This window comes from Hoplias malabaricus, chromosome 17 (genome assembly GCF_029633855.1).
Source record: "Hoplias malabaricus isolate fHopMal1 chromosome 17, fHopMal1.hap1, whole genome shotgun sequence".
NCBI lineage: Eukaryota > Metazoa > Chordata > Actinopteri > Characiformes > Erythrinidae > Hoplias > Hoplias malabaricus.
The window spans coordinates 1804891-1827712 of NC_089816.1; the positions used below are offsets into that span (position 1 = coordinate 1804891).

The 22822-nt window shown below is 42.3% G+C and overlaps 1 protein-coding gene across 1 annotated transcript in view; it reads right to left on the reverse strand.

Moving 5' to 3' along the window:
* LOC136674065 (calsyntenin-2-like) overlaps positions 1–22822 on the reverse strand; it is a 67183-nt gene that overhangs the window by 15504 nt on the left and 28857 nt on the right. Inside the window, exons 4-6 of the mRNA XM_066649920.1 lie at positions 21967–22162; positions 8496–8704; positions 7391–7540 (exon numbers count right to left, since the gene is read on the reverse strand). Coding sequence (XP_066506017.1) covers positions 7391–7540; positions 8496–8704; positions 21967–22162 — 555 coding nt within the window. The remainder of the gene's footprint in view (positions 1–7390; positions 7541–8495; positions 8705–21966; positions 22163–22822) is intronic.

Sequence of the window (22822 nt, forward strand, 5' to 3'; positions counted from 1 at the left end):
AGGCAAATATTTTGTTGGATAATTCGGTTTACTTTTCTGTTGCCATGTTCTTGCCTTTTGTATGTTTCCTAAATTCTCCCGTGTTTTGACTCTTTGGGCCATCATAGAGAAAGCCAGACAATGCAATCTTCCACTGGTCACTGCAGGGAAGGTACCCTCAGTATTGATTGGTCAGCTGTGGATGAGGTTTTTTTATGTATCATATGTAAACCTTGTTTTTTTTCTTTCCAATTATTAGTGGGGTTTAAAACTAATAATAAAAAATAAAACTAATAAAGAACATTATCATTATGTTATTAAGTGCTGTCAAGTCTATGCTGTCTCCTGGCAACAGTATGGATTGGGTTTCTCCAGAGCATACTTTGTTTCTGTTTGGGTCTTCAGTCTTCTTAACGACTCATTCATTATTTCTTTGATTGCGTCCATCCATCTTTGTTGCAGGCTGTCCTCATCCTCTTTTACTTTGAACTTGTCCAGACATGAGTTTTCCAATGAATCCGTTCTTCCCATAATGTGTCCTAAGTAGTCAAGCTTCGGTTTGGTCATATGGGTTTCTAGTGAAAGGTGTGGCTTGATTTGTTCTGGTTTTGTCTTCTTTGCAGTCCATGGTACTCTCAGAGTTCTCCAACAACAAAGTTCAGGCATTGATTTTTCCTCCTGTCCCTCTTAAATTGTTCAGCATTTATATCCATAAAGAACCACAGAAAAAGGCCATAGTCTGGATAGTTCTGATAGTTCTTTTGGAGAAAAATGTTATTACATTACACAAAATCTTTTGTGAAGGCGGCACGGTGGCGCAGCAGGTAGTGTCGCAGTCACACAGCTCCAGGGACCTAGAGGTTGTGGGTTCGATTCCCGCTCCAGGTGACTGTCTGTGAGGAGTTGGTGTGTTCTCCCCGTGTCCGCGTGGGTTTCCTCCGGGTGCTCCGGTTTCCTCCCACAGTCCAAAAACACACGTTGCAGGTGGATTGGCGACTCAAAAAGTGTCCGTAGGTGTGAGTGAGTGAATGTGTCTGTGTTGCCCTGTGAAGGACTGGTGCCCCCTCCAGGGTGTATTCCCCGCCTTGCGCCCAATGATTCCAGATAGGCTCTGGACCCACCGCGACCCTGAATTGGATAAGCGGTTACGGATAATGAATGAATGAATGAAAATCTTCTGTTCCATTATACTTGCTCTGCTGAGTGCCAGTCTGGGTCAAAGTTCCTGACTGCTGGTTAGATCATGCCCAGTGATCCAGTGATTGACCCTACAGACAATGAATGAACTAAATGAATGGTTATTAATTCATTTATTATCTGTAACCGCTTGTCCAGTTCAGAGTCGCGGTGGGGCCGGAGCCTACCCGGAATTACTGGGTACAAAGCGGGAACACACCCTGGAGGGGGGTGCCAGTCCTTCGCAGGGCGACACACACTCACACATTCACTCACACCTATGGACACTTTTGAGTTGCCATTTCACCTACCAAACTTTGTCTTCTTCAGGTTGAGCTGAAGTCCCATATTTACACTCTGTACTTTAGGCTCTGTTCCTTAATGGCCTCCAGGACTTCCAGACTTTCTGCAATGACTGTCATGTCCTCCACATATCAATGTTTACTGACATGTCTTTCTCCAGTCCTGTTTTTCTCATTATATGCTTGGTGTATAGAGGCTAAACAGCTATGGTGACAGAATGCAGCCATGTCCCACTCCTCCGTCCATGTAGAGCCATGACAATTTCTTCTCTGGAACATTGGGATGCGCTGGTACTCCCATAGTCTTGAGGACATTCCGTAATCATTTTTGTAATCTCAATTTCTTGTACTATGCACAATGACAATAAAGGCATCTTGAGTCTATCCATGTGTTGTCAACACATTCAAAGGATTTACTATAGTCAATGAACCACATGCTGTCTTCCAGCCTGAATTCCTTGGCCTTTACCAATATCATGATGATGTCTCTTGCATGCCGGAGCAGGGATATCATTCAATAGTTTTTCCATTCCCTCTTGTCTCCTTTCTTTGATATTGCTCAGAATCGATGAATGTTTTTGCGGTTATTATAAACAACAATGAGAGAAATCTTAAAAAAAAAAAAAAAAAGAAAAAAAGACATCCCCTAGATGGCCCTAAATTCTATAAATCCTATAAAATCTATAAGCTTTGGTAGGACTTTAGTTCTTCCAAACTACTGCCATTTCTGAGTGCCTTTCTAAGAGGTTTTATGGGCCTTACCCTAGCTTAGAGTAGTGAAATCCAAGCCAGGTTACTGTACACTGTGCCCTGCGTCTGCATTCATGAGCTACAATATTTTATTTTCTCTTATTCACGCCACTGTCTAGCCACTGTCTGAAGACGTTGCTAAAGGAGGCCACCCTGTAACACGTCTTTGAGACACTGCCACTAATTTACACCTGCTTTTTAAAGGCAGTGAAAATGACATGGAACTCTAACCACCACTTGATTTATAATTGGTTTGATGAATAGCATTTTCAAACAGCAGAATCAGAATCAGAATCAGAATCTCTTTATTTCGCCAGGTATGTTAAACATACTAGGAATTTGTCTTGGTGACAGCAACACATGTATGACATGTAACACGTACAAAGACTGTTAACAAACATAACTCTAAAATAGGTACAATAAACAATAAATAGACTAAAAAATACAGTTAAGTACTAGAAAAAAAAAGAGCGTTAAGACATAAATTAGACAACATAAAATATAAAATCTATACTGTACAGATATGAATATGAATATAAATGTTTCCAAATATTCCTAGGTTATATTATATATTGTTGTAGAAGTTACAGAAATAGAACTTCTGTACGGCTGTGCAAAATAGCATAGTGCAAGTGAATAAAGTGTCCTGTTCAGTGCAGTTATGTCCAGTCGGTTTAGTTCAGTGGTTTGGAGACTCAGAGGTGTTCACTGTGGTCGAGGAGAGCTACAGCTCTGGGAAAGAAGCTGTTAGCATGTCGTGTTGTGCTGGTTTTGATGATCCTTAGTCTTCTACCAGAAGGGAGAGTCTGGAAGAGGTGATGTCCAGGATGTGAGGGGTCAAGCATAATTTTGCGAGCGCGTTTCCTCACCCTGCTGGTGTGGATCTCCTGAAGCGTTGGCAGGTTACATCCAATGATCTTCTCTGCTGATTTGATGATGCGCTGGAGCCTGGCTCTTTCTTGTGAGGTAGAGGAACCAAACCAGGTGGTTATGGATGAGGTGATGATGGACTCGATGATCGCTGTGTAGAACTGGATCATCAGGGTCTGTGGCAGGTCAAATTTCTTGAGCTGTCTCAAGAAGAACATTCTCTGCTGAGCTTTCTTGGTGATGGAGACGGTGTTCCTCTCCCACTTCAGGTCCCTGGATATGGTGGTGCCCAGAAACTTGAGTGACTCTACAGTGGAAACTGCGGTGCCATTGATGTAGAGGGGGGATACAGGGGGTGGGTTGCGTCGGAAATCCACCACCATCTCTACAGTCTTGTCTGTGTTCAGCATCAAGTGGTTGTCACTGCACCAGGACACCAGCTGACCAACCTCCTTTCTGTAAGCAGACTCATCACTATTGGCTATGAGGCCCACCAGAGTGGAATCATCTGCAAACTTCAGGAGCTTTACAGCTGTTTCCTTTGAGACACAGTCGTTGGTGTAAAGGCTGAAGAGAAGGGGTGAAAGAATACACCCTTGTGGAACTCCAGTACTGAGTGTTCGAAGGTCTGAGGTGTGTTTCCCAAGCCGCACATACTGTCTTCTGTCTGTGAGGAAGTTTGCAATCCACTGACACATGGAGTCCGGCACTGACAGCTGGGACAGTTTGCTTTGAAGTAGCTGCGGCACAACGGTGTTGAAAGCCGAGCTAAAGTCAACAAACAGAACCCGAGCGTAGGTTCCAGAGCTGTCTAGATGCTGAAGGATGAAGTGGAGAGTTAGGTTGACCACATCATCAACAGATCTGTTTGCTCTGTATGCAAACTGCAGGGGGTCCAGCAGGGGGTCTGTAATGGTCTTTAGGTGGGCTAAGACCAGACGTTCAAAGACCTTCATGACCACAGATGTCAGGGCGACAGGTCTGTAATCATTAAATCCAGTGATGGTGGATTTCTTGGGGACTGGAATGATGGTGGAGGTCTTGAAGCAGGCTGGAACACAACGGAGCTCCAGTGATCTGTTGAAGATGCTGGTGAAGACTGGTGCTAGTTGGTCACAGCAGTGTTTTAGGATGGATGGAGAAACTGAATCAGGTCCTGGGGCTTTCTTCACCTTCTGTCTGCTGAAGAGTCTGTGGACGTCCTGCAGGCTGATGGTGAGACAAGCTGGGGGTGGAGGTGTGAGAGCCAGTGTGGGGGAGGAGGGGGGCTGTGATCGGAGAGCCCGAGAGCGGCGCGCGCAACAGCGCGATAGGAATTCTTGATGCTTGTGTAGCATTTGTCTAGTGTGTTGCCTTCCCGTGTAGCGCACGCGATATGTTGCCTGTATTTGGGCATCTCCTTCGTGAGGTTAGCGCTGTTAAAGTCCCCCAGAATGATCAGCAGCGAGTCTGGATGATCTCTCTCTAGTTCCATTATCTGTTCGGCCAGTTGTCTCTGCGCGTCGCTGGTGCACGCGCTCGGCCTAATGTACACGCCGGCCAGAATGAAGGAACTGAATTCTCTGGGAGAGTAAAACGGCCGACAGTTAATGAAGAGAGACTCCAGATGAGGAGAGCATGATGTTAACAATACTGTAGTGTCTCTACACCAGCGCTCGTTGATGTAGAAGCAGATTCCTCCTCCCCTACTCTTCCCGCTACGTTCCACGTCTCTGTCCGCTCTCAGTAGCTGGAAGCCCGGTACGTCAAGCGCACTGTCCGGGATCAGCTCGTTCAGCCAGGTCTCCGTGAAGCAGAGGGCAGAAGCAGAGGAGAAGTCCTTGTTGGTCCGGTGGAGCAGGAGTAGTTCCTCAGTTTTGTTGCTGAGAGATCGGAGGTTGGAGAGGAATAATGATGGTAGAGGTGTGCGAGGCCCGCGCCGCCTGAGACGCACGAGCGCGCCCGCGTGTCTGCCCCTTCGTTTGCGCCTCCAGCGTCTCCTTGCGAGGCCGAGCAGCGTTAGCGCGTCCGTTGTAAAGATTTCCACACACTCTGAAGGTTCTTGAATAAATTCTGGAGAAATGTTGTCCCTGGCGGTTAGTAACTGTTCTCTGTTCTAGGTGACCAAGTTTGAGGTACAATAGACAACATTAATTGACAAAAACAAACATAACAAACAAAACAAACATAACACGGAGCTCGTCACCGTGGCTGCCATCCTTGGCGCCATTTTGGACAAATGTAATTTTCTCTGCCTTTTAAAACTAGCTGTGAATTAGTGGCAGTTTCTCAAAGGTGTGTTGTTCACAAAAAACGCAGACACAGGTCAAGGGATCATGAGGAAAATGGACAGTCTTGGTTTTTGTATAATTGACTTATTCTAAAAGTTGGTGTGTGAGCTGTCACCTTCTAAAGGCAGAGTGTGTGGGCTGTCACCTGAGGAATTGGCCAGTGGGTGATCCACCCTTCAGAAAAGGGAGGGTGTGTGAACTTCCCCCCTTCCAAAAAGTGGCTAGTGGGTGATCCACCCTTCAGAAAAGTGGCTAGTGGGTGATCTGCAGTTTAAAAAAGGGTGAGTAGTTGACCAGCCCACTGAAAAAATGGGCGAGTGGATGGCAAGTAGAAAGTAGGAGGCCCAGCCCATGAAAAAAGGGCAGGTGCATGGCTGAATTGCCATTGGATGCTCAGAGCTATGTTCCAGCATCTAGAATAAAGTCTTCCCAGAAGATGTAGAGGCTGGAACTGCAGCAAGGGAGACTCCTGTAGCACTACAGCACTGCTCCCTGCCAGTTGCTAAATGCCAACCACCACTGGCATTCCGATACTGAATGCTAACAGATATCTCCATCATGTGGAAGCAGGCAGCTCCTGGCTTCACTGAGCAAACCAAGGAACAGATGAACTGACAGCACTGAGGCTGAAATAAAGAATGGTGTTCTATTTTTTTCCAGTCTTGGTTTATTCACATAAATGGCATTTACAAATGCACTGAGATCTGTTGTGTAATGATGAATAAACAGGAATAATATACAGTTATGGTGTCTCAGTTTGTTACCTGCTCTACTGTACCAACACCAAAAGTCCAAACAACTTCAGCAGTTTCTCTGAATAAAAAGCAGATCTGTTGTGTATGAGCTGAAAAAACATCATCTGATTATAGACAGTCATAAACATACACACACACACACACACCCGTCGCTACACTCCACCAGTTTCATTTGCTGCTGTTTCAATACCAGATAAGCAGAATGTAAACAATAGGATGATACTACACAGAAGTAAACAAAGAATACAGGGATATGACGGAGAACGAAGGAGAGGGAGAATGAGGCGAAGGGAAAGAGAGCTATTTTTCTGTTCTTTGATGACATCAAATGAAATCCTTTGTAATAAAAACCTCTTTCATATTTTCATTCCAGTTTCCAGTAGTGCCTTCGCATTATCACTAAATAAGGCCATGCTAATGAGCTGAAGCTTTAGTGAAACGAACTGAAGAGAGAGAGAGAGAGAGAGAGAGAGAGAGAGAGAGAGAGAGAGAGAGAGAGAGAGAGAGAGAGAGAGAGAGAGAAATTAAATACTCACATCAGCAATAATATTACAAAGGCCTCATTGTTTCTCCACCCATTGTCCATTGTATCAGCTCCACTGACCACACAGGAGCACCTTGTAGTTCTACAATTACAGACTGTAGCCCAACTGTTGCTCTGCATACTTTGTTAGCTCCCTTTCCCTTTCTTATTCAATGGTCAGGACCCCCACAGAGCAGGTATGGTTTCACTAGTGTTAAAGCAACAATATTACTGTTAATTACTGTAAAATCACCACTGTTAGTGTAATAATGTAACACTCTCTGAGTTAAGTTAACACTAATAGTGTTGATTTTTACAGTGGAGGATTTGCTGTGCAATTGACAGAAATCATACAATATATTATACAATGTGATGTGCATGTGGTGTGTGTGTGTGTGTGTGTGTGTGTGTGAGAGAGAGAGAGAGAGAGAGAGAGAGAGAGAGAGAGAGAGAGAGAGAAAGAGAGAGAGAGAATTAATCAAATCAATTAATCAAAATTGACTGATCAGAAATGAAGAGTGACAGATGGACAGGAAGTATTCCATCTCTTTCTCTCTCTGTCTCTCTCTCTCCCACTTGTGTGTGTGTGTGTGTGTGTGTGTGTGTATGTGTGTAATCCCAAGAGACAAATCTGGTTTTCAGACAGTGAGAGACAGACTGAATCAGATTAATCACAAAATATTACTGCCACAGACGGAGAGAGATATGAAGAGAGAGAGAGAGAGACAGAGACAGAGAGAATACCACAGTGTTAAGGTTTCTCACCCCTCCAGCCAGGTCTACAGATGGGTTTGACATGGATGTGGACGGTGGCGCTGTGCTTCGCTTTCTTCTGACCGCAATCAAATGCAGTCACGCTGACCTCGTAGTGTGGCCGGGCATCGAAACTCAGACTCTCTGTGTTCCTGATGTTTCCTACACACAGACACAGACACACACACACAGACACAGACACAGACACAGACACACACACACACACACACACACACACTGAGCTTGATTGAGCCTTGAGGCAGTGTTTGACCTCATCCTTGAATGTGCACTTAAAGGCAAAATAGAATAAACAAGACCATAACACCCTTAGGACCTCTCTCTCTCTCTCTCTCTCTCTCTCTCTCTCTCTCTCTCTGTCTCTCTCTTTCTCTGTGTGTGTGTGTGTGTGTGTGTGTCTGAGGTTTTTAGCAATGTTGTTGTGGGATAAATTATATAAAATGGTGGACAGTACTCTGATGGAAATGTGGTCATACCCATCCACCCAAAGGCCAGTTGTGTAGGGAACATTTACGATTGTGGGGAACTACTGTTCTCTCTGGTTTGCTATTGTTCAGAAGCTCTGCATTTTTGAGGTGGAGAAACTCATTTGTAATTTGAGTTTTTTTTTTTTTTTGTTTGGGGGGGGGCTGCACGTTTGCTCTGTGTTTTCATGTTGTCAGTGAATTTAGAGTCAGTTCCACCTTAAATAATCTGAAACATCAAAAATAAGTCGATATTTCCCACCTATGTAGCAGGAATAGAACAATATCCTCAATTAATTTAATTGTTTTAATGTTAGAGTTCTCTCTTTGCCTTTTCTTTGCAATGAGAAAGGAAGCCTAGCATGTTGGACTGAGCCATGAATGCCACCTTTAAAGGAAGACTTTAGTTACGATTTGTTTTTTTTTTTAACCTACCCTCCACCAAATGTTACATAGCACAGTTTATGCAGTGCTGAACCTGAAGTAGCAATGACAGAGGCTCTGTTCTCCCTATTACAGTTCAGTGAAGTACCACAATGATTTTGAAGCTGTAATTTTAAGGTAAAAATACTACATAGGGTTCCTTTAAAATTTTAATGTCTGAGGTAAAGTCGGTGTGAGTGTGTGCGTCTTACCATTGCGGTCAATAGCGAAGGGCATGTCCTCTGTGGTGATTTGGTAGTTGCAGATCTGGCTGTACTGAGGAGAACAGTCCTGATCAATGGCCTGAACCTGGAGGATACTGTCATAGACCCGTCCCTCCAGAACAGAACCAGAATACTCCACAGTGCTGAAGACCGGAGAGAACTCATTCACGTCTCCCACCTGGACGTGAACCACAGCTCTGAGAGAGAGAGAGAGAGAGAGAGAGAGAGAGAGAGAGAGAGACTTACAGCAACATGATGAAAGCATGATAACATTTTCTCATTTTCAGAACTGTTTTAATTAAAATGCCCGTGAGGAGATGAGATTCTGTGCTAATAGAGGTTCCCTGATACTGTAACATTTTTATTGAGGGAATGGATGCTAATACCAGCTGGTGATTAGTTTAAAGCGCAGTATCAGCGTTCATGTCACTGTAACTAATGAAGAGATATTTAGGGCTGATGTGTTGTAGTAATTATCTGACGCCATGGACGAGCACATTCTGTTGTTCAGCAGCGAATAGGATTTTTCATCATTAATGGAATGAAATGAGAGGTGCTATCCTGCGTGCGTCCCACTTAAAAAAGTGCCTCTTATTACTGGTGTAGTAAGACATTAATAACTAGTAACAATTATTTAACTGCTGGTGATGTATTCAAGGCTACTAATGTACAACAGCAGTACATCATATGTAAATAGACAAATGTAGCAATTACATTTCAATGTGTAATTGCATATAATTATATGGTAATTGTCAAGATATAAATGTTAAATCAACATTAATAATAAATTACATGGCAATTATCCAGACCCCGATAAAATCTAAGTTGATACTCACATTGCTGTGTTATGTGTTATTAATGTGTTAATTACACAGTTATTAATCACACAAAATAAACCTGGATTATCTTCACTGCAAAGCTACAGAAGTGTTGTTTCAAAACTCTCCAAAACCTTTTCTATTAATTTACATGTTGATGCTTAAATGTTAAACTGCTTCCAGTAGGGGGCGCCACAGCAGCTAGCCCAGCATCCTGGGAGGTGTTCCACACCTACAGCCTGGAACAGGAATTATGCTGGATGCACTTCTTGAAGCAATCCTCCTATTCCTTCCAGGCTTGGGCCCTCATGGTCCTTGAACACCCAGATAATGTCATTGCATAGACATTGCATTAGTTAGTAAAATAGATTGTAAATAGGTAATGCATTCTTGTTAGGATATAGAAAATATAAAGGCTCCTTCCAGGAATAGTCTAGTCTTTTATAAGAAATATTCAGTTAATTTTCCAGTATAAGTGCATAAGCTGTTGTGCAGAAAACCAACCAGATACCGGAACCAAAAATTGAGTAGAGTCGAGCAGAGTAGCTACAAATGACATGGAAAAGCCCCATGATAGGCAACCCACTGCAGCACTTCTTTCAGGTGTCTGGATTCTTTGAAAGAATTATCCAACCACTTCCTGACCGCCATGAACAGCACAACATTAAAACGTTTCCCCTGCAACGTAGACTTTTAACAGAAAATAATTTATAAATCACTTTCTGCACTCACTAGCATTTCACTTTCTCTCCCGTCTTCAAGTTGATTAGTTCCACTATCCAGAGAAGCTGTGAGATTAGAGACACTTGTGAAGGGACAGTGCTGGAGGAGATTAATTGCAGAGGAAGCACAATGACAATTTCTTATTTTAAGGATTTTAGCTGAGAAACTGAAAGACTTTTAATGAAGTGTCTGAGATAAAGCTCGGTGGTGATGCAGACAGACAGACAGCTCCTGTGTAATAAAGGTTTGAAGACAACGCTATTATCACTGAGGCAGTGGACACTAATATCAGCCTGTGATTGGTGTAAAGCGCAGTCTCAGTGTTTACATTAGTGTAAATGAAGGGATATTTAGAGCTGACGTGTTGTAGTAATTATCTGATGTTATGGATGATTGGTCATGTTTGCAGCTCTGCCCTGAAGAGAGTCATTTATCATTGATGGAATATAATTAGAGGTGGCTCCCAGAGTGGATCTAATGTTTATTTCCAGCTCAAAAATATAGAAACTCATTAGGATATATTTCTAATGTTCATGGAAATATATTTATGCTGTTTATTTACTAAACAAACACACAAAGTATAACTGATGTGAAGCATAATAGCACCGCCCTCTGGGGCAGCCCCTAAATGTGAATGGTTATGTAAGAATTAGTGCCCCCTGTGGTGCAATTCCTAAACCTGTATGAGTGACTCTGTTTAGCTTCTTTTCCAGTGCAGTTTCTGAGCAGAGTGTAACTATTCCACTAGTATTCAACTAGTATTCCACCATTCAGCACAGAACTCTTACACACTGCGCTGAGCCTGGTTTCTTCTGAGCAGTTAGCTAATCATGCTACTAGCTAAAGGACTGAGTCTGGACCAGCACGGACCAGTGGGTCACCAGTGTGGAACTGTGTGACGTAGATATAGTTACCATTCCTCCCCGCAGTGGAAAAGAGGCCTTCAATTGTCATAATCTACAAGCCAGTTCCACAATTTGCATCACATCCATAAATACTTTTAATGGTGCTTTTCCACTGCATGGTTCCTACCCTACTCTACTGGACTCTGCTTTTTGCTTATCCATTAGGTAAATTTAGTACCTGGTACCGGGAATTTTCTTAGTCTCAATTGCCTGTGGTTTCAAGTAAGCAGGCAGGACATGATGTGTAAACCTTGCAGAGTGCCGATTAGCCAGAGAAAGTCATCAATCACTACGCAATGCAACCATTATCTCTGTCCCAGCTACAGCAGAGATCTCATTTGTTTTTATCTGACTCACAACGGCAGCTCATAAAATTACAACATGGTCTTTTGAAGAGATTCAAACGCTCCTTGGATCGGTGGCTGATGAAAGAATCCAGCGAGAGCTGGATGCTGCAGCAAGGAAGGAACAAACTCTACTGATTTGTCTGAATTGATGATAGAACTCAGTCTCAAACAACCACAACAACAACCACAACAGACAAATACATGATGATTAAACAATGCTTAATGTTACCACCACTGTTGTTGTTTCCAAAGCCTGTTGGTCCTGTTAGAGACGGGGTTTTGAGACGACACCAGATACCTTTCAGGGGGGAGCTGTTGGGTGGAAAGCCAACTAGGTACCAGGGTGAGTAGAGTTGAGTAGAGTAGATACATAGAGAAGCCTTATAAGGATCATAAGTAAATGAGCTCTGTTCTGATTGGCTCCTCACTGAGGAATTAACTGCAGCACTTCTTTCAGGTGTCTGGATTCTTTGAAAGAAGGATGCAGCTACTTCCTGAAAGCCAAGAACAGCACAACATTGAATGATTTCCCCTGCATCTTCCACTTCAGTAAAACACACACACACACACACACACACACACACACACACACACACACTGTGGTATGTATCTGCATGACTGCAAATCCGCCCTCTGACACACTGACATATTGACCATAAGTGCTAAAATACACTCAAGCTTTCAGCCACTAATCTCTAACCTCAATCCCCATTGCAAATATATATATATGTGTGTGTGTGTGTGTGAGTGTGTGTGTGTATGTGTGTGTGTATGTGTTTGTGTGTATCCTGGATCAGCCTCAGACAGAATTATCACTGGATTTAAAAGATACAGCATGATAATGATTCTCTATCGCTTTATTCCTCTATTCCTCTCCCCTTTCCCTTCTTTACCCTAATTCTCTCACCCACACTCTCCCCCTCTTCTCTCATTTTCTCTCCCTCTATTCCTCTCCTCTTTGTCACACACTCTTTCTCCTAATCACTCTCTTTCTGTCTTTCTTTCTCTAGCTGTTTCTTTTCCATTTTATAGCGGTATTATTTTCTCTTAATCAGTCCTTCTCTCTCTCTCTCTCTCGTTCTCTCTCCCCCCCTCTCTCTCTCTCCCTCTCTCTCTCTCTCTCTCTCTCTCTCTCTAAAAGAAACAGCTAGAAGTGTGTGACACTTTGTGAAATGAAGGGGTTAATAATTTATGGAATTTGTTGGTGTCCACCGTCAGCTTCGTCTCTGAATCTGTCAAAATGTCAGTGTCCCAACTCTGTCTCTGCCACATACATGTTCAGCCAGAATGAATCATATATGTGTGCGCGTGTGTGTGTGTGTGTGTGTGTGTATGTATGTGTATGTGTGCATGTGTGTGTGAGAGAGAGAGAGCTAGAGAGAAGGAGGTGTTAACACACACAGTTACAAGACTACGAATACGTCCTAGAAAGCCAACAGGAAAACGACATATCCCTCATAAACATGTGTTTACATGTGTGTGTGTGTGTGTGTGTGTGTGTGTTTCATGTCTTAGTTTTTAAATTGAACATGGAACAACATTCCTTTGGTTCCTGAGGTTAACGTTAGGATTAATACGGAAGTAATACATCATTTTAACCCTTTAAACTGTTCATAGAAAACTATAGACCAGTAGAAATGCTCCAAAATTACTTGGAAGATTTTTTGGGAGTTTTTCAGTGGACAGCAATATATATATAAAGTGTGCGTGTGTGTGTGTTTTGTTCCCGTCTATAAAAGTGCAAAGCTCCAGGCTGCCCTGTGTGCCGTGTGCCACGCTATTTTTAAAAGTGCCAGACGACGTTTTTCGTAAACAATCCCACAAGCGCAAGCAGAAGAAAATGACTGCCTCAAAGTGATGAATTTCCAAGAAAAAATACAAAATCAAATTGGTCATAGATTGTCCTGTATTTTTGTCAGTTCTCTGGTCTTTCTCCATCTCAGAGAGAGAAACATGGTCTGGACTGGATTTTACAGGACAATGCTTACACCAGCCGGCCAACAAACACTTTCTTTTTATTTTTACCCAATCTTCTGTCAATTTCTTGTTTTGTCCACCTCCAGCCTGGAGGGGGAAGACTAGCATGGGTTTCTTCTGAGAGACATGAAGCACCACTGCATCTTTCTGAATTGCTGTCTGTAAAACATCACTGACTCTCAATACACTTGGAGGAGGAATCCTGCTCAGTGCAGGGACTACGACCGACAAAATACTTAATGTTAATGTTAACTTAATGCTATTCAATGAAATAGTGTGATTATATACAGTAATACAAGTTGATAGTGATTTAAACCCCCCGCCCAGATCCCTGTCTCCTCTCTGCTTGGAGCTGAGAGGGTGGGTCAAATTGCAGAATGCTTGACAGTGGCATAGCCACGGCAATATAAACAATATCATCATCAGAATGGCATAGGCAACAAATGCCTCTGTGAAATACCCTCAGGTCAGCCTGAGTTTGGACGCACCTGCAGTGGACGAGAGCTGAGAAGTGACTGGTCAGTGAATGGCAGTGAAAGAGTCTCTGCAGTGGACCATCCACATAAAGTAAAACCCCCCAAAGCCTTGGTCACGCTCCTTTAACTGGGAACAAAGCCTAGAGAGTCTCACTGCCGACAAAAGCAGGACGAATCAATGGCCCTTTCACCTCAGTCTCTGTTTTTACAGTGCTTTAGAGATCCCAGGCAACCTGTCACTGCAGCCTGTCACTGATTGAGAGGCAACACTAGACACCCCTGTGGGTCCCCCACCATTAGATCTGTACAATATCAATAGTCATATATGATTAAACTACTAATTTATTTATTAATTATTTTGACTTATATTTAAATATTCTCTCCTTATCTTTTATATATTTTATGCATTGGATACCTTTGTAAAATGTATAAAAACTACACTAATTAATGTTTATAAACATGGGGGCGGCACAGTGGTGCAGCAGGTAGGTGTCACAGTCACACAGCTTCAGGGTCCTGGAGGTTGTGGGTTCAATTCCCGCTCCGTGCCTGTGAGGAGTTGGTGTGTTCTCCCTGTGTCCGCGTGGGTTTCCTCCGGGTGCTCCGGTTTCCTCCCACAGTCCAAAAACACACGTTGGTAGGTGGATTGGCGACTCAAAAGTGTCCGTAGGTGTGAGTGAATGTGTGTGTGTGTCTGTGTTGCCCTGTGAAGGACTGGTGCCCCCTCCAGGGTGTATTCCCACCTTGCGCCCAATGATTCCAGGTAGGCTCTGGACTCACCGTGACCCTGAACTGGATAAATGGTTACAGATAATGAATGAATGAATAATTAGGTTGTACCCACCTTAAAGGACATTAATAAACATATTTAACACATCAATATAAAGATTTAACAGTGTAGATGGATTTGGTTTCAATAATTGGCAAACAAGTCTACCTATGTGTTCTAAATAAGTGTTAATGACTTTAATAAACAGACTGTAAACTATTTATAAGTTCTTATAAATGTAGCCATTCTAAAGTGGTACCATTGAAATGATAACGATACAGAGACAGATAGAGATTCGCTAAAGGCTGAGCAGTGCATGGCAGCCAGTTTTTACTGAGTTTTCTTTATCCTTTAAAGGCAGGTGAAGATTGGTAACTGTGTGCTGAAAGCGCGCTGATGGAAGACGTTAACAATGCCAGAAAACACAACGGGTGCAGAAACAGTCATTGAAGACATGCTGTGAAAACATTCACCAAGAGCATATGTGTGTGTGTGAGAAGTGTGAGAACATGTGCTTTGGCAATGTGCACTGGAGTACAATTATACTGGGGCAAAATCTTCCTCTAAGAGACAGCTTTATCTTCTCCTTCTCTTTTCTGTCGAGCTTGTGGGCAGCTCCACTATTTAACGCCGTCATTTAAACCACCAGAGCACTGAGAGTTTAGTAGGAGGCCCTCTGTGGAGTTTGCATGATTAGCTGCGCCTTCACAGTAAACAGAGAATGAATTACAGGGGGTTAGCTCCAGGGGAGCGGATTGGAAACAGGGAAGTGTTCCTCTTCGTTCATCCCTCGTAAGCGTTTCATCCATTCATTCAAGGTCACATAGGTTTTTCCACTTACCAACCCATCTATTTGGACTGTGGGAGGAGACTGGAGCACTTGGAGGAAACCCTCGCAGTTACTGGGAAAACACTGTATTTGACAGATACTGCAGTACATGTCTCAGTGAACACTGCTGGGCCCTCATCTGGACTGAGGATGTTTGAGAGTTTCTCAAAAAGAACAAAATGAATCTGAATCAGTTGGATCAGACTGATTCATTTAAACAAACAGCTCAAAAATGGATTCAGGAAAACGCACAATTATTTGTCATTGTACAGGATACAATGAAATGTGTCTTCCGCAGTTAACCCATCTGTGGCAGTGAACACACACTGTACACAAGTGCACTAGGGGCTGTGAACACACCACTTCCAGAGAAATGTGCCTTGTGGTCCTAATTTATGCATTTTCATTTGTTTAATTATTTATATTTTTTGGGGTGTAACAGAGTGAGTTGGAAACTGGTCAGGGTCACCTTAAATTGTCTGTTATTTTCAGCAAGCACATAGTTAAATATGAAGTATGTTTACCAGTTATAAATATGTAAATATGATCTTCCCATTATTGCAGTAATAAATGTAATTTTCTCGTGGCTTAGCCGGGAGGAAGTTGACAAGCCGGTCCTTTACAACGAGGGAACTGACCGTACAATGGCTTCAGCCAAGAACAATGACGGTGATTAAGTGAAAATTGGGGAATAGACGAAGGGCTGACGGAAATGAGGGAAGTATGATGAGCTGGGTGAGTGAGTGAGAGAGTGAGTGAAAAGAAAAGTGAGGACAGGCTGCCAAAGAGACTCAGAGACTGAAAAAAAAATGGCAGGAGGTCAGGAGACAGTGTGAGTCGAGAGAGGACGGAAGAGACACAGACGGAGGGGAAACGACATAGATAATGTTTTGATAAAAATGTCATGTTGGTTTTTTTTTTTATTATGAGAGCTACAGAGTGATGAATCATGGGAAATGTAGTTCCAAGCCTGGGGTGAGTAGCCAGAGTTTTGTTATTAGACAGGGATGAAGCAAACTTTTAGAGGAAGAGGGGGGAGCTTACATCAGCTTACACACACACACACACACACACGGTTTAAAATCTCCAAATAAATGTATAGTAGTAACCTACAAAGATGTCCACTATTGAAAGCACTGCAATGCTAATTAATGCTTATATTACACCCCCTCAAAAATACTATACCTTTGTGGTGAATCACAGTGATGCTTGTGATTCAGGGCTAATCCTCCAACATCAGTACCTGACCTGGCTGATGTTCTTGTAGCTTAACGACACCATGTTCTCTCAAAAATGATCCAAAATCGAGTACAGAACTTTCCAGGCACTGCCTATTAAACCTATTCGTTTCAGTAAAATTTTTCCCCAAACTTTTGCTCATGCAGCATAGGTTACAGATATGAATGAATTAATCAATTGAAAAACAGAAATAAATAAAATCTTTAAAACTCCACATGAATATGTTCTCCTTATTGTTCAGGCAATTCCAAACGAGCCATTCCGATTGGCCCTGCATCACAGGGAATTGTAGTTAGGAGACTGCTGAGTGTGCACTGAAGTGCACTTTGCCACAGGGTGCAGTAAGGGAGCATGGAGGGTGCTCCTGGGCAGAGCTCTGAACACTCAAATGAGAAATGGGACACCCTACAGGTGCACACTCCTCGCAGGCATGTATAAATGAGGACCACCAACTGGGGAAAAGCCATCATGCAGGGGTTCCCGAGGTGGCACAGTGGTCTATGTGTTGTTCCTCTCCTTCCCCTTAGAAGACAACCAGTGATGCCTCAGCCTTCAGAGACTGGGACTACTCCCCTTGCTGTCATTACCTGTGGATGTTGAGGGATGAGAAATCACTCTTCCATCGCTCGCTGCACTTCACACCCCACTTCTTATACCTTAAGGTCACAGCTGCCCCCAGACAAGAGTTAAATATCAACAGTATCCCCCAGAAATGGAGATATCTCCCACTCCTGACTCTCCTCCAGCAGTTACATAGCACAGTTTCTGCAGTGCTGAGCCAGGAATAGCAAAGACAGAGGCTCTATTCTCCCTACACTCTTAAATATAAAGGCTACAACAGGTTCTTCAACAGGTAGAAGAACCCCTTTTGGTTCCATGAAGAACCATGTTTGCTGATACGCTTAAAGGGTAAAGAATCTTAAGACCAAGTAAAGTATTAAACTTTAAATTTCTTCACACTCACACATCTCTTAAGCAAACACAGTTCTTCATGGAACCGAAAGTGGTTCTTCTATGGCATCGCTCAAAGAATATTTGGTAGAACACCTTTATTTTAAAGGGTGTATTACCGCTCAGTGAAGCATCACGGTGATAAATCCCAGCTACTGTTGCTTTAATGATTATCTGTTTTGAAATGATCTCTGAAGTTAAGCCCAAGCGTATGAGACCAGCACTTCTCATGCTTCAGAAAAGATCCTTCATCATTAGCGAGAAAGGAGCTGAGCTGAATAATTCCCTCCTGTTCATCAGCAGCAGCTCCAGAAGTCTCCCGTCCCTTAGAGACAGCTGGACACTTAGCAAGGGACAGTGGACATCTCTGATACTTTGAAGATTTCCAGTCTTAACCATGTCTCTGAAAAAAGGGGGACAATATTTTAAAATGCTAAAACGAAAAGAAAAAAAAAAAAAGAAAGAATTTACTTTAATATCAATATATATAAATATATATATATATATATTTAATATTTTTATAAATAAATAAATATATATATATATATATATATATATATATATATATATATATATATATATATATATATATATATACCGGTAAGCCATAACATTACAACCTCCTTTTCCACTTTGTTAGCTCTTTATCTATTATTAACAATTTGTAGTTCTACAATAACAGGCTGTAGTGTAATTCATCTGTTGCTTTTCATCCTTTGTTAGCCCCATTTCACCCTGTTCTTTAATGGTCAGGACCCCCACAGGACCCCCACTCTTTATCCATCAGGTTCCACTTTATCTTAGCCCCTGCCTCAGAGGAAGCAGAGCATTATTGTATAACATTATATAGCTCCATCAGAGGCAGCAGGCATAACTCAAATGTGCAGGAAAGTACTTCTTCACAACCTGCCTCAGAGGCAGCAGAGCATTTTAACTTTCTGCAGCTTGTTCAGAAAGAGATTTTTGCTGCACTTCCAATTAATTATGAAACAGATGTAAGTCTACAGTAACAAAAAAGAACGTTATCGCACATTTCTTTTGTCCAAAGACATTTCTGAGAGTCAGAACTGGCAAAGATTTAGGTTCCTTCTGCCTTGAAGGCAGCACTGTGTCCAGAACCATTCTGAGTGGTGACTGACCAAATGTCTGTAGTCACTCTTTACACATGCCTGAAAGGTGAAAGTAAAAAAAAAGATGTTCTAAAGCAGCTAAGCTTAACATCTCCATGCTAAATGCTCTGTGTGTAGGGAAGTATATAACCTTCTTAGTATTGGAAAGTGCACAGCTTTCCCAGAGGAGCGGAAGCTGTTATTTCAGCAAAAAGACACAGGTGTAAACTAATGAGTAGTGAAAAGTGTTCAGCTGGGAGTGGCTCTCTGGGCAGAAACTGACCAATGTTTACTGTGTTTTCTCCAGTAAATGTGATGTGTATTTGACCTTTAGCCTGTCCTTCCGTCTTGGCATGTGTCCGCTGTTTCACTTACACTCACGTACTCAAGGTGGTATGCTGGGGTCACCCTGATCACAACAGGTCGTACTACTGTAGCTAGGATATGGTTGCCAGGGTGACAACTCATGCTAGTGAGGTGGAGGAAAAAAAAAACAAAACCAAAAAAAAACAGGCATTGTTGAGTAAAACTGATCGAAGCACATTAATCCTCTGATTGAGGAGGAAGAGGGAGAAGAAGATTAGTTGATGATCGCTTTTTTTTTTTAATAAATGATCCAATATCCACTGGAGTACTTTTCTGTTCTGTACTGTTTTCTGTTTGCTACACTGCACCATGTTTCTCTTTTACACTACATGCCCACAAGTTTGCAAACACCTCTTCCTATGGGTTCACATTCCATCCACCACAACCCTGAACATGAAAATGCAGTTACAGAAAATAAATGAATGAATGAATTGTTGCATTTTCTACTATACTGAGTTCATAAGGGTCACGTTTTTAAGGGCAGGTGTACATTTATTTGGACTGCATACCAACCCACACACTGTTAAAGTATACAATCTAGTCAGTTTATTGTGATCTAACTAAGAAAACATGGCATAAAACGAGTCGTTCTGATTTTGTTCAGCGTCTTACACAGAGACTTACACAGAGAATTGCCCCGCCCCCTTGTTTAAGTCTCTCCAATCCTAGTGCTATGTTTATGTGAGAGCTAATCAAGGTTAAAATCAGCCAAACAGACAAAACAAGCACAACGAAATAAGAGCACTGAGTAAAAACTGAGAAAAACAAGAACGGAGAAGAAAGAGAACTGAGCAAAAATGGCTAAAACCAGAACTTTTGCTCTTCCCTCCTCACTGCTGTGTGCTCGGGGCCAGAGAGGGCAGGAACGTTCTAAAATCTCTGCACATGACATCAGAATTTGAGTAAAAGCTGAATTTTTTCACAGGGTGTGGGATGATAGACACCCCAGATCAAAAAATGAAAGTGCACATGCACTCAACAAGTGATTTTTTTTATCACTTTTCCCCTTTGATGTGCTAACATTACAGATACACACACTATACAGCTGCTGTTCAATAGCAACTTTATTTCTATTCACAGTGCCCTATCTCCAGCATTAGGCTGTGCAGTAGTGGAACAGTGGAATCATGGGATTGTGTTCCCTGGAGTGATACAGATCCATTCAGTACCTCTGGGATGAGTTGGAGTGCTGTTAGGGATCCAGAACTAATCATCACACATCAGTACGTGACCTCCCCAAAGTCTTGTGACCGTGTGTCATCAAATCGATCAGTAATTTTCCAATAACACACCTTCCCAGAAGAGAAGAAGCTGTTACTGCAGCTAAGAGGAATGAGGTCCCCATTAATGCCTTGTGCAAAATGCTACTCTATTCTATTGTGTGATGTTTTTCTATTGTATTGTGTTGTATTGTATTCTATTGTGTCTCTGCAACAGTGAAAGTATGAAATGAGGTCAGCCTCTTCTCAGCTAAAGTAAAAAATAAATAAATAAAAAAATTCACCTAAACCTGTGAATTCACACCAAGGATTTTCCTCCACCTCCTCCTGCGCTCTTTTCCTTCGCTCATCTTTTTTCTTCCTCTTGTTTTCCTCCATCCTTTCATCCTCGTCATCTTCTCTGTTAGACTGCAGTCCCCGAGGTGGAAGCGCTCTCTGGAGCACCATTATCAACCCATAACTAGATTCAAACAGCATTTAAACGAATTTGGGGGTTGACGTAAGTCTTGGATTTTAACCGTAATATAAAGCTCCAAGGCACACAGCCACCTTCAACAACCCCTACACACACGAGCGTGTATTCCTGCCTTCGTGAGATCTACTTCGTAGTCTTCTCTATGAATATGAACATTTTTCAGGGATGGTAGTATTTAATAAAACTTTGATCAAACTTCCACTTTTCTGAGTACATTATCAGGCAACGATTACAACTACAAACTACATTTCTTTAACTTTTTCTCAAGTGTGCATAAAGGAAACTACTCTCCCCTTAGTTCCACTTAATCATACACATGAAATGTCACTGTGTGTTGTTGTATCTAGACCATCTTCAGCATCAAATCAGAGGGGTGCACACTTAAGTTCCTGTGCTGATAGACACTTGATGTTCTGAGAAAGTTCTGCTGGACTCTAATGACAATATTCCACTGCATGGTACCTACACTACTGGACTCTACTCCATGTTTGGCACCTGGTCCCTTTTGTTAGTGATGTCACCAAACACTGTCCCTAATGAGAACAGTGGGCTTTGGAAACCACAACAATGGCGGCAGTAAGTTTATGTGTTTTTTAATCATTGCCGTGTTGTTGTTGTTGTTTGGGACTGAACACAGCTCCATCATCAGTTCAGACAGATCAGTAGAGTTTGCTCCTTCATTGTTGCAGTGTATTCTTTCATCGGCCACTGATCCAAGGAGCGTTTGAACCTCTTCAATAACAATCGCATAATTTAAGGAGCTGCCATTGTGAGTCAGATAAAACCAAATGTGATCTCTGCTGTAGCTGAAAGTTTCACAGATGGAGAGTTTGTGCTGGACATGTGCATTTCTTGGAGATTGACAAATTTCTTTGGCCAATCAGTGCTGTGTACATCCCTACTCAGCTCCCATGGAACCATGAGAGAGCAGGTAAAAAAAAACCCAGGTCCAGGTACCAAATTTACCTAATGGAAAAGCAAAAAGAAAGTAGACTCGAGCACAGCAGTGTAGTCCCATGAGGAAAATCATCATAATAAAACCCCTTCTTGCCTACTTACAAGTTACACTAGAGTATGGATGTTAAATCTGGATCAGAATCATCACTCCAACTCATCCCGAAGTTACTGTATAAACCTCCATCACTCAACAGAAAGCTTTGCCTGTAGAATGGGTCTACCATTTAGTAAGTAAAACATGAATATAATGTGAATGTGCTGGTTCCCCACAAAAAGCTACATACACACAAACACATACTTGTGAGATCTCTTTCCTCCGGTTCCTCCAGGTCCTGATCCACAGTCATGGGCCTGGATGATAAAGGTGTACTCTCTCTGATGCTCGCAGTCTATTGGACGGGTTGCTCGCAGCTGCCCCTCCCCCGACGTGCGATTCAGGACCACTGCCTCAAATGGAGCGTCCAGACCGTACACTCGAAATGCACAGATCTCCCCTAGAGGCATGCACACACAGAATCACAGGGAAATTAAATTAAACATTTTTTTTTTTCACACAGACGCGTGTTCTCAAGATTTGGCGAGAGATTAGTAGAACAGACTTGGATTGTGTTTGGTTCTGTTGGCATGGGCTATCAATGTCTGTCTATTCGCCTTTCCCATGATACATACAAACACACACACACACACACACACACACACAAATTTCTGTATCATATACAATCATTAATTTTGAAACTTAGGGACCACCTTAACACTGGGGACCAGCTGGTAGTCTCCACCAGGATTACAAATAAACAGGTTCCCGGAATGTGATTTACAGTATTCCCGGATATTGCATAACTAGTCAAACCAAAACCAACATATGCTTTATGTCCCATAAGGAAGACAAGTCCCCAAAATGTGAAAAATTATCTATATGTGATCTATATGTGACTTTCTTCCATTATATGCTAACAACAAGCTGCAAATACCCATTGCTCTAATTACAAACAAAAAAACAGAACCTACATCAGGTGACATTTTGTTCTCGTCATGTCATGCCGGACATTGTGAGTGACATTTCTGTGACTTTGAGGTAAAAACAGATTCAGTTAAGCAATGTCAAATCATCATGACCTTACAATGACCTCCATTAAAACACAATGTATTTTATC